The 16,293-nt window shown below is 39.4% G+C and overlaps 1 protein-coding gene across 2 annotated transcripts in view; it reads left to right on the top strand.

The window, feature by feature from the left end:
• The window catches only part of LOC123563983 (eukaryotic translation initiation factor 3 subunit D-like), a 224,789-nt gene that overhangs the window by 26,408 nt on the left and 182,088 nt on the right, over window positions 1-16,293 (top strand). The window contains exons 2-3 of one of the 2 annotated variants that reach the window (XM_053536644.1): window positions 10-55; window positions 7,594-7,733. In XM_053536644.1, the coding sequence (XP_053392619.1) occupies window positions 10-55; window positions 7,594-7,733 (186 nt within the window). Of the gene's footprint in view, window positions 1-9; window positions 56-7,593; window positions 7,734-11,051; window positions 11,078-16,293 lie in introns of those variants that run through there. The other variant, XM_053536645.1, reaches the window with a different exon arrangement.

Below are 16,293 nucleotides of genomic sequence, written 5' to 3'. Positions count from 1 at the left end.
TAATTCCAGGTTTCTGACTGGACTGGTGCAACATACCAGGATAAGAGACATCTAGGTATGTACAAACTTGAAAATCTCTTCTAACAGCATAGGCTCAGGATATTTATGTCTCACAATATGTGGGGAGATGTATTGATTTTGTCTGTTATTCTGTCTTCAAAGTTTGTCCAGACTACTCCTCTGACAATACTTTAATAGCAATTTAATAGCAATTTCGGGTTGAAATGCATTTTGGTTATTACCCCTTTAAAGTCGGTTATATATAGGCACATATGACAAATGAGCAAAGCTTTTATTATGGGTGAAGACATATTGTCTGTCCATCCATTGTCACACTTTATTTCCGATCACTAACTGGATTTGACCTAGAACCTTTAAACTTCATGGGGTGATCGGGCTTACAGAGCTGATGAGCCCTATTGTTTTTAGCTCGCCTGTCACGTAGTCCACAGACTTTGTCCGGAGCATATCTTCTACATGCATGGAGGGATTTTGATGAAACTTGGCACAGTTGTTCATCATCATGAGACGGATTGTCATGCGCAAGAACCAGGTCCCTAGGTCTAAGGTCAAGGTCACACATAGAGGTCAAAGGTCAAATTCAAGAATGACTGTCCGGAGCATATCTTCTTCATGCATGTAGGGATTTGGATGAAAGTTGGCACAATTGTTCATCATCATGAGACGGAGTGTCATGCGCAAGAACCAGGTCCCTAGGTCTAAGGTCAAGGTCACACTTAGAGGTCAAAGGATACAAGAACGAAAACCTTGTCCGGAGCATTTCTTCTTCATGCATAGAGGGATTTTGATAAAACTTGACACAAATGTTCACCACCACGAGACGAAGTGTCATGCGCAAGAACCAGGTCCCTAGATCTAAGGTCAAGTCTTGTGAACTTGATATATTGTGGCAGACCGGATCAAAATTTATCAGACTTATCTTATGGTCTGACGGATTTCGCTACCTACCTGCTAGAAAATTAATCGAAATTTTATTATTTAACAACACCACTCCGTGTATTTTACTGAATGATAAAAATTGCACCCGTGTATCCGTCAAATTTTGTAGCATAAAAATGGGTTTATGGAAACAAATATTGCATGAAATCAGCAGAAGAGGTGTTATCTTATTTATTTTTCATAGAGAAAGATATGATCCTTTCATAATATTTACGTAAATAATTTTTAGCTCACATGTCACAAAGTGACAATGTGAGCTTTTGTGATCACGCAGCGTCCGTCGTGCGTACGTGCGTCCTTGCATGCGTAAACTTTTGCTTGTGACCACTCTAGAGGTCACATTTTTCATGGGATCTTTATGAAAGTTGGTCAGAATGTTTATCTTGATGATATCTAGGTTAAATTTGAAACTGGGTCAACTGCGATCAAAAACTAGGTCAGTAGGTCTAAAAATAGAAAAACCTTGTGACCTCTCTAGAGGCCATACTTTTCAATGGATCTTCATGAAAGTTGTTCAGAATGTTCACCTTGATGATATCTAGGTCAAGTTCGAAACTGGGTCATGTGCCCTCAAAAACTAGGTCAGTAGGTCAAATAATAAAAAAAACCTTGTGACCTCTCTAGAGGCCATATTTTTCATGGGATCTGTATGAAAGTTGGTCAGAATGTTCATCTTGATGATATCTAGGTCAAGTTCAAAACTGGGTCAACTGCGGTCAAAAACTAGGTCAGTAGGTCTAAAAATAGAAAAACTTTGTGACCTTTCTAGAGGCCATACTTGTGAATGGATCTTCAGGAAAATTGGTCAGAATGTTCACCTTGATGATATCTAGGTCAGGTTTGAAACTGGGTCACATGCCATCAATAACTAGGTCAGTAGGTCAAATAAGAAAAAAACCTTGTGACCTCTCTAGAGGCCATATTTTTCATGGGATCTGTATGAAAATTGGTCAGAATTTTTATCTTGATGATATCTAGGTCAAGTTCGAAACTGGTTCAACTGCGGTCAAAAACTAGGTCAGTAGGTCTAAAAATAGAAAAACCTTGTGACCTCTCTAGAGGCCATACTTTTCAATATCGCAATAAGTGCTTATCATCAGTATTGTTATTGGCATACAGACACTAAAAAGAAAAATGGCGCGCAAAAAAATTGGTAGTCGCATAAATACGGATACAAATAGTCCTCAGTTTTTTTACTCTGTAGAGCTATTTTCCTGATTTTCTTTGCAATTTTTTTGCTAAAATCACATGACAGAACTATGCTTGACATGTAGGTAGCATTTTCATAATGAAATAACATTACAAAATTTTCATGGAAACGTAGATCATACACCACCAGTATAATTTGGGTTCTCATTTTTTAGCTGATTTTGCAGTTTGTGTGTTTGACTGAAATTATTTTTCTTACATCAAACATGACCCCCACTTTTCTTTTGATTTTTAGTTAGAACTGACAATATTCTTCAAGAAAATGTAGGTTACAGAAATTTAAAATGGGTCCTGATGTGTGCTGCAGTCATTGGAATTAGGTCAGTTTTACATAGAATAAAGAACAATAACTATTTAGTGTGTTATAACCTATATGCCAGAACGTTATAAGTGCATTAACATGAAAACCGGACGGATTTAAGTGCACTTAGTTCCTTGTGGTGGTATACATTTTAATACATTATGTAAGGTAAAAAATGTGCCAGAACGATACAAGTGCATAAAAACCATTCTACCGTCTGTCATCAACAATTTGACTGTTAACACTTTAGAGGTCACAATTTTGGCCCAGTCTTATTGAAACTTGGTCAGAATGTTACTCTCAATTAAATCTTGGACAAGTTTGATATTGGGTCATCTGGGGTCAAAAACTAGGTCACCCGGTCAAATCAAAGGAAAAGCTTGTTAACACTAGAGGTCACAGTTTTGACCCAATCTTATTGAAACTTGGCCAGAATGTTACTCCCAAATAAATCTTGGATGTGTTCGATATTGGGTCATCTGGGGTCAAAAACTAGGTCACCAGGTCAAATCAAAGGGAAAGCTTGTTAACACACTAGAGGTCACAATTTTGACCCAATCTTATTGAAATTTGGTCAGAATGTTTAATCTCAATAAAATCTTGGACATGTTTGATAATGGGTCATGTAGGGTCAAAAACCAGGTCACCAGGTCAGATCAAAGGAAAAGCTTGTTAACACTGTAGAGGCCACATTTATGACTGTATCTTCATGAATCTTGGTCAGAATGTTTATCTTGATGGTCTCAAGGTCCGGTTTAAATCTGAGTCAGGTGGGGTGAAAAACTAGGTCACCAGGTCAAATCAAAGGAAAAGCTAGTTAAAACTGTAGAGGCCACATTTATGACCATATCTTAATGCAGCGATTTTTTTCCTTCTTTATATAGTACCCCTAAAAGGACCTTTTCCCAATTGAAAAATGCAATCTTTTTTCTCAATTATCAAAACATTCCCCAAATGACCAAATTAAGTTTGCATTTTGATGATTGCAGAAGGAAAACTTACTTACAATGACATTCACCATGGTTTAACCATTTAAACAGTTTGTTTGATGCTATTTACATGGAATTAAAGGAAGAAGCATTCTAAATGATGTTATTAATTAACTATAAAAATTCCCAATCTGAGTAAAAACCCGCTATTTTTCACAATTGATCCGGTAACAAACCTTTCCCCAAAAGGGAAAAAAAAAATCACTGTAATGAAACTTGGACAAAATGTTAATCTTGATGTTCTTTAGGTCAAGTTTTAATCTGAGTCAGGTGTCAAAAACTAGGTTACTAGGTCAAATCAAAGGAAAAGCTTGTTATCACTCTAGAGGCCACATTTATAACTTTATCTTCATGAAACTTAGTCAGAATGTTAATCTTGATGATCTTTAGGTCAAGTTCGAATCTGGGTCATGTGGGGTCAAAAACTAGGTCACCGGGTCATATCAGAGGAAAAACTAGTTAACACTTTAGAGACAACATTTATGACAATATCTTAATGGAACTTGGTCAGAATGTTAATCTTGATGATCTTTAGGTCAATAGGTCAGGTGAGCGATACAGGGCCTTTATGGCCCTCTTGTTTTTATTAGCTCACCTGTCACAAAGTGACAAGGTGAGCTTTTGTGATCGCGCACCGTGCGTCCGTCCGTCCGTGCGTAAACTTTTGCTTGTGACCACTCTAGAGGTCACATTTTTCATGGGGTCTTTATGAAAATTGGTCAGAATGTTCACCTTGATGATATCTAGGTCAAGTTCGAAACTGGGTCACGTGCCATCAAAAACTTAGTCAGTAGGTCTAAAAATAGAAAAACCTTGTGACCTCTCTAGAAGCCATATATTTCGCAAGATCTTCATGAAAATTGGTAAGAATGTTCACCTTGATGATATCTAGGTCAAGTTCGAAACTGGGTCACGTACCATCAAAAACTAAGGTCAGTAGGTCTAAAAATAGAAAAACCTTGTGACCTCTCTCGAGGCCATATATTTCACAAGATCTTCATGAAAATTGGTCAGAACGTTCACCTTGATGATATCAAGATCAAGTTCGAAAGTTGGTCACGTGCCTTCAAAAACTAGGTCAGTAGGTCTAAAAATAGAAAAACCTTGTGACCTCTCTAGAGGCCGTACTTTTCATGGGATCTGTATGAAGGTTGGTCTGAATGTTCATCTTGATGATATCTAGGTCAAGTTCGAAACTGGGTCAACTGCGGTCAAAATCTAGGTCAGTAGATCTAAAAATAGAAAAACCTTGTGACCTCTCTAGAGGCTATACTTTTCAATGAAAGTTCATGAAAATTGGTCAGAATGTTCACCTTGATGATATCTAGGTCAAGTTCAAAAGTGGGTCATGTGCCCCCCCATTGGTACATTTGTCATAAAAAGGGGCAATAATTCAAATGTTTGCAGTGTTAATGGGGTTTAGCCTAAACAAACACTTAATGAAAAGGATTCATTATTCTAGGCCATATATTTTTGAGCTATAAGCATCAAAAACAAAAAATCCACTATTTTGGCTATTTCAAGGGCCATAACTCTGTAATAAGCACAAAATTTTAAGAAGAATGCCAAGTGTGAAAGGTCACATCATGACAAAGACTCTAGTAATGTTTCATGAATTTACATTAAATACTTTTTGAGCTTGGCACATAATTAGGTGAATTTTTTTACTATTTCAGATGCCATAACTTTAAATATAGGGGGCCGGCCAAAAAATAGAAGATGTGCAAGTTTATATCATGATAAAGACTTATGCAAGTTTTCAACCATTTATATTAAATACTTTTTGTGCTAGGTACGTCAAAATGTGAAAATGTGCATTTTTGACTATTTCAGGGGCCATAACTCTGAAAATAGGGGGCGGAGCCAGACAAAAAGTAGGAGGTGCACAAGTTCATATCATGATAGAGATTCATACAAGATTTAATCTATTTATATGAAATACTTTTTGAGCTAGGCACGTCACAAGGTGAAAATGGTCATTTTTGCCTATTTCAGGGGCCATAACTTTAAAATTAGGGGGCAGACCAAAATGAACAAAAGGACCATGATGGTCCTGAATCGCTCACCTATCCCCATATGACCCAGTGTTGAACTGAGTATGACGTCGTTATTTCTATTATTTGACATAGTGACCTAGTTTTTGAGCATATGTGACCTAGATATCATCAAGATAAAAAATTCTGACCAACTTTCATGAAGATCCATTGAAAAATATGACCTCTACAGAGGTCACAAGGTTTTTCTATTATCTGACCTAATGACCTAGTTTTTGAATGCACATGACCCACTTTTGAACTTGACCTAGATATCATCAAGGTGCACATTCTCCCAATTTTCATGAAGATCTCATGAAAAATATGGCCTCTAGACAGGTCACAAGGTTTTTCTATTTTTCGACCTACTGACCTAGTTTCTGACCGCACATGACCCAGTTTTGAATTTGTTCTAGATATCATCAAGCTAAACAGGCTCACCAATTTTCATGAAGATACATTGAGAAATATGGCCTCTAGAGAGGTTAAAAGGTTTTTCTATTTTTAGACCTACTGACCTAGTTTTTGATCGCATGTGACCCAGTTTCGAACCTTACCTAGATATCATCAAGATGATCATTCTGATCAATTTTCATGAAGATCTCTTGAAAAATATGGACTCTAGAGAGGTCACAATGTTTTTCTATTTTTAGACCTACTGACCTAGTATTGACCCCGCCCCAGGGGTCACTTGATTTTACATAGGAAAATCTTAAAAAATCTTCTCAAAAACCAGAAGCCCTAGAGCTTAGGTATTTGACATGTAGCATTGCCTAGTGGTCCTCTACTAAAGTTGTTCAAATCATGACCTCCGGTTCAAAATTGACCCCGCCCCAGGAGTCACTTGATTTTACATATGAAAATCTTCAAAAAATTTCATAAAATAAACCAGAAGGCCTAGAGCTCAGATATTTGACATGTAGCATTGCCTAGTGGACCTCTACAAAATTTGTTTAAATCATGACCCCCAGGGTCAAAATTGACCCCGCCCCAGGGGTCACTTGATTTTACATAGGAAAATCTTAAAAAATCTTCTTCTCAAAAACCAAAAGCCCTAGAGCTTAGATATATGGTGTGAAGTATTGCCTAATGGACCTTTACCAATTTTGTTCAAATCATGACCCCGGGGACAAAATTGACCCTGCCCCAGGGGTTACTTGATTGTACATAGGAAAATCTTAAAAAATCTTCTTCTCAAAAAGCATAAGCCCTGGAGCTTTGATATTTGACATGTGGCATTGCCTAGTGGACCTCTACTAAAGTTGTTCAAATCATGACCCCGGGGTCAAAATTGACCCCGCCCCAGGAGTCACTTGATTTTACATACGAAAATCTTCAAAAAAAATTCTAAAAATAAACCAGAAGGCCTAGAGCTTAGATATTTGACATGTAGCATTGCCTAGTGGACCTCTACTAAATTTGTTCAAATCATGACCCCGTGGTCAAAATTGACGCTGCCCTAGGGGTCACTTGATTTTGCATAATTATGAAAATCTTCAAAAAAATTCTAAAAATAAACCAGAAGGCCTAGAGCTTAGATATTTCACATGTAGCATGGCCTAGTGGACCTCTACAACATTTGTTCAATTAATGACCCCCATGGTCAAAATTGAACCCACCCCAGGGGTCACTTGATTTTACATATGAAAATCTTCAAAAATTTTCTAAAAATAAACCAGAAGGCCTAGATCTTGTTCAAGTAAGCAACTCTACTCAGGTGAGCGATATAGGGCCATCATGGCCCTCTTGTTCAAGTTAGCCAACTGTCTATAAAGTGAATTGCTGGATGAGTACAAATTGTCGCAAGATAAGTGAAAATTTTAGGACAAGTTGCTTTCAAAGAATTTGTCGAAACCCTGATATTCCTGTGGGAGGTAGACAAATAGCTATAGTTTGCAGTTGAGTATTTAGTCATCATTTACTGAAAAACAGCAAAGAAAAAGTAGAAGGCATATAATAAAAAGGGTCATTCTCTGGGATGTTGTATTCAGTTCTCGTGGATTTTGTCAGGCCAGATCACTTGTGTGATCTGACAAAATCCACTTGAGTTGTATACAGCATCCCAGATCATGCTACTGTAATAAATCTACCTTATTTGCAGGGAAGTACAATTCAGCTTTTGGCGGAGGCGGCAGTCAATATGCATATTATCATGAGGAAGATGAGAGTTCCTTCCAGCTGGTAGATACACAGAAAGTGCAAAAACCTGTCTATCAGCGTGGGCGACGTATGTTCCAGCAGGTTAGTTTTTGTAAACCAAGCTGCACAGGAAGTGCACAAAGCTGTCTCAGAGGGGGAGACATTGTGTTCCAGAAGTTGAATTTTAGATAATCAAGCTGCACAGAATAGCTTCACAGAATGTGCAGAAACATGACTGTCTTTATGGTTGATTTAATATGTTCCAGCAGGTGAATTTAGGATAACAAAGTTGCATAGACAGTGCAGACACCTGTTTATCAATGAGGGTTATGTATGTTCCTGCAGGTAGGTTTAGAATAACAAAGCTGCATAGACAGTGCAGACACCTGTTTATCATTGAGGGTGATGTATGTTCCTGCAGGTAGGTTTAGAATAACAAAGCTGCATAGACAGTGCAGACACCTGTTTATCATTGAGGGTGATGTATGTTCCTGCAGGTAGGTTTAGGATAACAAAGCTGCATAGACAGTGCAGACACCTGTTTATCATTGAGGGTGATGTATGTTCCTGCAGGTAGGTTTAGGATAACAAAGCTGCATAGACAGTGCAGACACCTGTTTATCATTGAGGGTGATGTATGTTCCTGCAGGTAAGTTTAGGATAACAAAGCTGCATAGACAGTGCAGACACCTGTTTATCATTGAGGGTGATGTATGTTCCTGCAGGTAGGTTTAGGATAACAAAGCTGCTTAGACAGTGCAGACACCTGTTTATCATTGAGGTTGATGTATGTTCTGGCAGGTAGGTTTAGGATAACAAAGCTGCATAGACAGTGCAGACACCTGTTTATCATTGAGGGTGATGTATGTTCCTGCAGGTAGGTTTAGGATAACAAAGCTGCATAGACAGTGCAGACACCTGTTTATCATTGAGGGTGATGTATGTTCCTGCAGGTAGGTTTAGGATAACAAAGCTGCATAGACAGTGCAGACACCTGTTTATCATTGAGGGTGATGTATGTTCCTGCAGGTAGGTTTAGGATAACAAAGCTGCATAGACAGTGCAGACACCTGTTTATCATTGAGGGTGATGTATGTTCCTGCAGGTAGGTTTAGGATAACAAAGCTGCATAGACAGTGCAGACACCTGTTTATCATTGAGGGTGATGTATGTTCCTGCAGGTAGGTTTAGGATAACAAAGCTGCATAGACAGTGCAGAAATGTTCCTGCAGGTAAGTTTAGGATAACAAGGCTGCATAGACAGTGCAGACACCTGTTTATCATTGAGGTTGATGTTTGTTCCGGCAGGTAGGTTTAGGATAACAAAGCTGCATAGACAGTGCAGACACCTGTTTATCATTGAGGGTGATGTATGTTCCTGCAGGTAGGTTTAGGATAACAAAGCTGCATAGACAGTGCAGACACCTGTTTATCATTGAGGGTGATGTTTGTTCCTGCAGGTAAGTTTAGGATAACAAAGCTGCATAGACAGTGCAGACACCTGTTTATCATTGAGGGTGATGTATGTTCCTGCAGGTAGGTTTAGAATAACAAAGCTGCATAGACAGTGCAGACACCTGTTTATCATTGAGGGTGATGTATGTTCCTGCAGGTAGGTTTAGGATAACAAAGCTGCATAGACAGTGCAGACACCTGTTTATCATTGAGGGTGATGTATGTTCCTGCAGGTAGGTTTAGGATAACAAAGCTGCATAGACAGTGCAGACACCTGTTTATCAATGAGGTTGATGTATGTTCCTGCAGGTAGGTTTAGGATAACAAAGCTGCATAGACAGTGCAGACACCTGTTTATCATTGAGGGTGATGTATGTTCCTGCAGGTAGATTTAGGATAACAAAGCTGCATAGACAGTGCAGACACCTGTTTATCATTGAGGGTGATGTATGTTCCTGCAGGTAGGTTTAGGATAACAAAGCTGCATAGACAGTGCAGACACCTGTTTATCATTGAGGGTGATGTATGTTCCTGCTGGTAGGTTTAGGATAACAAAGCTGCATAGACAGTGCAGACACCTGTTTATCAATGAGGGTTATGTATGTTCTGGCAGGTAAGTTTAGGATAACAAAGCTGCATAGACAGTGCAGACACCTGTTTATCAATGAGGGTGATTATGTTCCTGCAGGTAAGTTTAGGATAGGATACAGTGGTCAAGAGGGCGAAGACGCTTTCCTATGGAGGTGAAGGCCCTTGGTTTGATTCCTGGCTACTCCCATTGCGGTGTGTCCTTGGACAAGGCACTTTATCTCGATTGCCGCAGTCGACCCAGCTGTAAATGGGTACCAGCAAATTGCTGGGGGTAAGGTATAATTGGTTTTAATTTTTCTTACGGTTGCTTAAAGCTCTACAGAGCTTATGTTAATTGTTTCACAAAGTGATGGTAAATAAAATTTACCTTTACAAAAGCTGCATAGACAGTGCAGAAATCTGTTTATCAGTGAGGGTGATGCATGTTCCAGCAGGTAAGTTTAGGATAACAAAGTTGCATAGACAATGCAGACACCTTGTATGTTCCAGCAGGTGAATTTAGAATAATAAAGTTGCATAGACAGTGCAGACTCCTGCTTATCAATGAGGGTGACGTATGTTCCAGCAGGTAAGTTTAGGATAACAAATTTGCTTAGACAGTGCAGACACCTGTTTATGAGTGAGGGTGATGTATGTTCCAGCAGGTAAGTGTAGGATAACAAAGCTGCATAGACAGTGCAGACACCTGTTTATGAGTGAGGGTGATGTATTTTCCAGCAGGTAAGTGTAGGATAACAAAGCTGCATAGACAGTGCAGACTCCTGTTTATGAGTGAGGGTGATGTATTTTCCAGCAGGTAAGTGTAGGATAACAAAGCTGCATAGACAGTGCAGACACCTGTTTATGAGTGAGGGTGATGTATTTTCCAGCAGGTAAGTGTAGGATAACAAAGCTGCATAGACAGTGCAGACTCCTGCTTATCAATGAGGGTGACGTATGTTCCAGCAGGTAAGTGTAGGATAACAAATTTGCTTAGACAGTGCAGACACTGTTTATGTGAGTGGTGATGTTATTTTCCAGCAGGTAATTGTAGGATAACAAAGCTGCATAGACAGTGCAGAACCTGTTTATGAGTGAGGGTGATGTATGTTCCAGCAGGTAAGTTTAGGATAACAAAGTGCATAGACAGTGCAGACACCTGTTTATGAGTGAGGGTGATGATGTTCCAGCAGGTAAGTTGTAGGATAACAAAGCTGCATAGACAGTGCAGACACCTGTTTATGAGTGAGGGTGACGTATGTTCCAGCAGGTAAGTGTAGGATAACAAAGCTGCATAGACAGTGCAGACACCTGTTTATGAGTGAGGGTGATGTATGTTCCAGCAGGTAAGTGTAGGATAACAAAGCTGCATAGACAGTGCAGACACCTGTTTATAGTGAGGGTGACGTATGTTCCAGCAGGTAAGTGTGGATAACAAAGCTGCATAGACAGTGCAGAACCTGTTTATGAGGAGGGTGATGTATGTTCACACAGGTAAGTGTAGGATAACAAATTTGCTTAGACAGTGCAGACACTGTTTATGAGTGAGGGTGATGTATTTTCCAGCAGGTAAGTGTAGGATAACAAAGCTGCATAGACAGTGCAGACACCTGTTTATCAATGAGGGTGATGTATGTCCATCCTTCCCAGGGGAAAATATTAACTTTTTTCAGCCAGGGGCCACCTGGGCCCCTAACTTTTAAAAACTAGGGGCCCAGACCAAAAGTTTAGGGGCCAGTTATACGGTCAGGTATCTGTAGTGAAATATTGCATTTCAGGTTGCTCTCATACAAACGGTACAGTATGTTCAGTTGGGTATCACATTACAGGGGATTAATTGATACAAGCTAATGCTTGTTTTATGTAATTGTAAAATTGTATTTAATGGAAATAAATTAAAACCTTTCAAAACTCAACAGGTTAAATAACATATTCAAAATACATTCAACATGTGACAGTGTTAAACTTTTCAACTTTAAAGTTTCTCATGTCCCCAACGACAAAAACTGCAAATGAGACCTTATCAGTATTTTGCAACAGAGCCTGTTTTCTTCCCATTTTTGTTAAGTCTGACCTTTGTTTTTTTCATAATCTGATAATATTTTCGTTTTCGGCCGCTGTTGTACTTGCTTTTCAGCGGGCTTAGTACCCCATCAAGAAAATGGCACATTTTCTCAGTTTAACTGGCTTGCGTACATCACACATAGGTCCACATTACAGGAGATACTCGCATCGGCGTGGTATGTCTAAAGTTCATTCAAAAAGCTAGCAGTCATCGGCATTCTACACGAGATGTGTAAATTAAGTTTGTGGTTTGATAGTAATGAGCACATGCAACAGTGAAAACCGATGGTCCACTTTGCGAACACGTTCAAATATTGCGCACATGGAGGAAGCACTGGCGCAATGGGTCACATGGTCGCGTTAAACGTATCGGTAATAGACCGTATAACGGACTTTCTCTTGACAGACCTCCATTTTTAAATGGAGTCGGCTACGTTTTTAACTCACCTGTCACAAAGTGACAAGGTGAGCTTTTGTGATCGCACGGTGTCCGTCGTCCGTGCGTCCGTCCGTCCGTCCGTAAACTTGCTTGTGACCACTCAAGAGGTCACATTTTTCATGGGACCTTTATGAAAATTGGTCAGAATGTTCATCTTGATGATATCTAGGTCAAGTTCGAAACTGGGTCACGTGCGGTCAAAAACTAGGTCAGTAGGTCTAAAAATAGAAAAACCTTGTGACCACTCTAGAGGTCACATTTTTTATGGGATCTTCATGAAAGTTAATCAAAATGTTCATCTTGATGATATCTAGGTCAAGTTCGAAACTGGGTCACGTGCGGTCAAAAACTAGGTCAGTAGGTCTAAAAATAGAAAAACCTTGTGACCACTCTAGAGGTCACATTTTTCATGGGATCTTTATGAAAGTTGGTCAGAATGTTCATCTTGATGATATCTAGGTCAAGTTCGAAACTGGGTCACGTGCCTTCAAAAACTAGGTCAGTAGGTCTAAAAATAGAAAAACCTTGTGACCTCTCTAGAGGCCATATATTTCACAAGATCTTCATGAAAATTGGTCAGAATGTTCACCTTGATGATATCTAGGTCAAGTTCGAAACTCGGTCACGTGCCATCAAAAACTAGGTCAGTAGGTCAAATAATAGAAAAACCTTGTGACCTCTCTAAAGGCCATATTTTTCATGGGATCTGTATGAAAGTTGGTCTGAATGTTCATCTTGATGATATCTAGGTCAAGTTCGAAACTGGGTCACGTGCTGTCAGAAACTAGGTCAGTAGGTCTAAAAATAGAAAAACCTTGTGACCTCTCTAGAGGCCATATATTTCATGACATCTTCATGAAAAGTGGTCAGAACGTTCACCTTGATGATATCTAAGTCAAGTTCGAAAGTGGGTCACGTGCCATCAAAAACTAAGCCAGTAGGTCAAATAATAGAAAAACCTTGTGAGCTCTCTAGAGGCCATATTTTTCATGGGATCTGTATGAAAGTTAATCTGAATGTTCATCTTGATGATATCTAGGTCAAGTTCGAAAGTGGGTCACGTGCCATCAAAAACTAGGTCAGTAGGTCAAATAATAGAAAAACCTTGTGAGCTCTCTAGAGGCCATATTTTTCATTGGATCTGTATGAAAATTGGTCTGAATGTTCATCTTGATGATATCTAGGTCAAGTTCGAAACAGGGTCATGTGCGGTCAAAAACTAGGTCAGTAGGTCTAAAAATAGAAAAACCTTGTGACCTCTCTAGAGGCCATACTTGTGAATAGATCTCCATAAAAATTGGTCAGAATGTTCACCTTGATGATATCTAGGTCAAGTTTGAAACTGGGTCACGTGCCATAAAAAACTCGAAACTGGGTCATGTGCGGTCAAAAACTAGGCCAGTAGGTATAAAAATAGAAAAACCTTGTGACCTCTCTAGAGGCCATATTTTTCATGAGATCTTCATGAAAATTAGTGAAAATGTTCACCTTGATGATATCTAGATAAAGTTAAAACAGGGTCACGTACCTTCGAAAACTAGGTCAATAGGTCAAATGATAGAAAAACCTAGAGACCATATTTTTCAATGGATCTTCATGAAAATTGGTCAGAATTTTTATCTTGATAATATCTAGGTCAAGTTCAAGACTGGGTCACATGAGCTCAAAAACTAGGTCACTATATCAAATAATAGAAGAAACGACGTCATACTCAAAACTGGGTCATGTGGGAAGAGGTGAGCGATTCAGGACCATCATGGTCCTCTTGTTGAATGATTCATACTATTGCAATCCATTTCCCAGTAGACATAAACATATAGTCCAGACAGAGCAACTCATTATATTCCTTTCAGTTCCCAAGAGAACTGTGAAAAAACGAAAAGAGGCAAAAAACCACCGAATTATGGAAAAAAACATTTTTTCACCCTGGTCGCGTCCTGGGCCCCTAACTTGGGATTTTAGGCGCCCAGCCGATTTTTTGGTCGCACTGGGCGACTGCTAATATTTTCCCCTGCTTCCGAGAATGTTGTGTTGCGCCTAGCTCCAAAAGTATTTGATGCAGAGTCATAAAACTTTACAGGAATGTGGGTCAGCATGTGAATTGTGCAATTGGGGTTTGCGTCAGGATTCATTCAGTCATGTAGGAGTTATGGCCCCTGATTTTGTAAAAATTGGTCATTTTTGTGTTGTGTCGCGCTTAGTTCCAAAACTATTTGACCTAGATTCACCAAAGTTTACAGGAATGTTGGTCAGCATGTGCAGTTGTGCACCTGGGGTTTGGCGTCCGGATTCATTCAGTCATGTAGGAGTTATGGCCCCTGACTTATTTTGTTTTTAGCTCACCACCTGTCACGAAGTGACAAGGTGAGCTTTTGTGATTGCGCAGTGTCCGATGTGCGTCCGTCCGTGCGTAAACTTTTCCTTGTGACATCTCTAGAGGTCACATTTTTCATGGGATCTTTATGAAAATGGGTCAGAATGTTCATCTTGGTAAATTCTAGGTCAAGTTCGAAACTGGGTCACATGCCATCAAAAACTAGGCCAGTAGGTCTAAAAATAGAAAAACCTTGTGACCTCTCTAGAGGCCATAATTTTCAATGGATCTTCATGAAAATTGGTCAAAATGTTCACCTTGATGATATCTAGGTCAAGTTCGAAACTGGGTCACGTGCGGTCAAAAACTAGGTCAGTAGGTCTAAAAATAGAAAAACCTTGTGACCTCTCTAGACGCCATATATTTCACAAAATCTTCATGAAAATTGGTCAGAATGTTCATCTTGATGATATCTAGGTCAAGTTATGATGTATTTTCACTATATCTCAGTTATTACAAAATGGATTTCATTTAAACTTAAAATAGTTGTTCCACCTCATCACCCACATCATGTGACACAAGGTGCATAACTCTGACACCAATTTTTCATGAATTATGCCCCTTTTTACTTAGAATTTAAGGTTGATTTTGATGTATTTTCACTATATCTCAGTTATTACAAAATGGATTTGATTTAAACTTAATATAGATGTTCCATCTCATCACCCACATCATGTGACACAAGGTGCATAACTCTGACACCAATTTTTCATGAATTATGCCCCTTTTTACTTAGAATTATGTCTCCCCCAGGAGACATATTGTTTTTGCCCTGTCCGTCCGTACGTCACACTTCATTTCCGAGCAATAACTGGAGAACCATTTGACCTAGAACCTTCAAACTTAATAGGGTTGTAGGGCTGCTGGAGTAGACGACCCCTATTGTTTTTGGGGTCACTCCGTCAAAGGTCAAGGTCACAGGGGCCTGAACATTGAAAACCATTTCTGATCAATAACTAGAGAACCACTTGACCCAGAATGTTGAAACTTCATAGGATGATTGGCCATGAAGAGTATATGACCCCTATTGATTTTGGGGTCACTCCATCAAAGGTCAAGGTCACAGGGGCCTGAACATGGAAAACCATTTCCGATCAATAACTAGAGAACCACTTGACCCAGAATGTTGAAACTTCATAGGATGATTGTACATGCAAAGTAGATGACCCCTATCAATTTTGGGGTCACTCCATTTAAGGTCAAGGTCACAGGGGCCTGAACATTGAAAACCATTTCCGGTCAGTAACTTTAGAACCACTTGACCCAGAATGTTGAAACTTAATAGGATGATTGGTCATGTAGAGTAGATGACCCCTAATGATTTTGGGGTTACTCTATGAAAGGTCAAGGTCACAGGGGCCTGAACATTGAAAACCATTTCCGGTCAGTAACTTGAGAACCACTTGACCCAGAATGATGAAACTTCATAGGATGATTGGTCATGCAGAGTAGATGACCCCTAACGATTTTAGGGTCACTCTGTTGAAGGTCAAGGCCACAGGGGCCTGAACATGGAAAACCATTTCCAATCAATAACTTGAGAACCTCTCGACCCAGAATGTTGAAACTTCATGGGATGATTGTTTATGCAGAGTAAATGACCCCTATTGTTTTTGGGGTCACTCCGTTAAAGGTCAAGGTCACAGAGGCCTTAACATTGATAACCAGTTCCGATCAATAACTTGAGAACCACTTGACCCAGAATGTTGAAACTTCATAGGATGATTGAACATGCAGAGTAGATGACCCCTATTGATTTT

The sequence above is a fragment of the Mercenaria mercenaria genome, chromosome 2 (genome assembly GCF_021730395.1).
Source record: "Mercenaria mercenaria strain notata chromosome 2, MADL_Memer_1, whole genome shotgun sequence".
In the NCBI taxonomy this organism is placed as follows: Eukaryota; Metazoa; Mollusca; class Bivalvia; order Venerida; family Veneridae; genus Mercenaria; species Mercenaria mercenaria.
The sequence above is the reverse complement of the archived record's forward strand: the minus strand, read 5'-3'. Positions and strand labels throughout refer to the sequence as shown.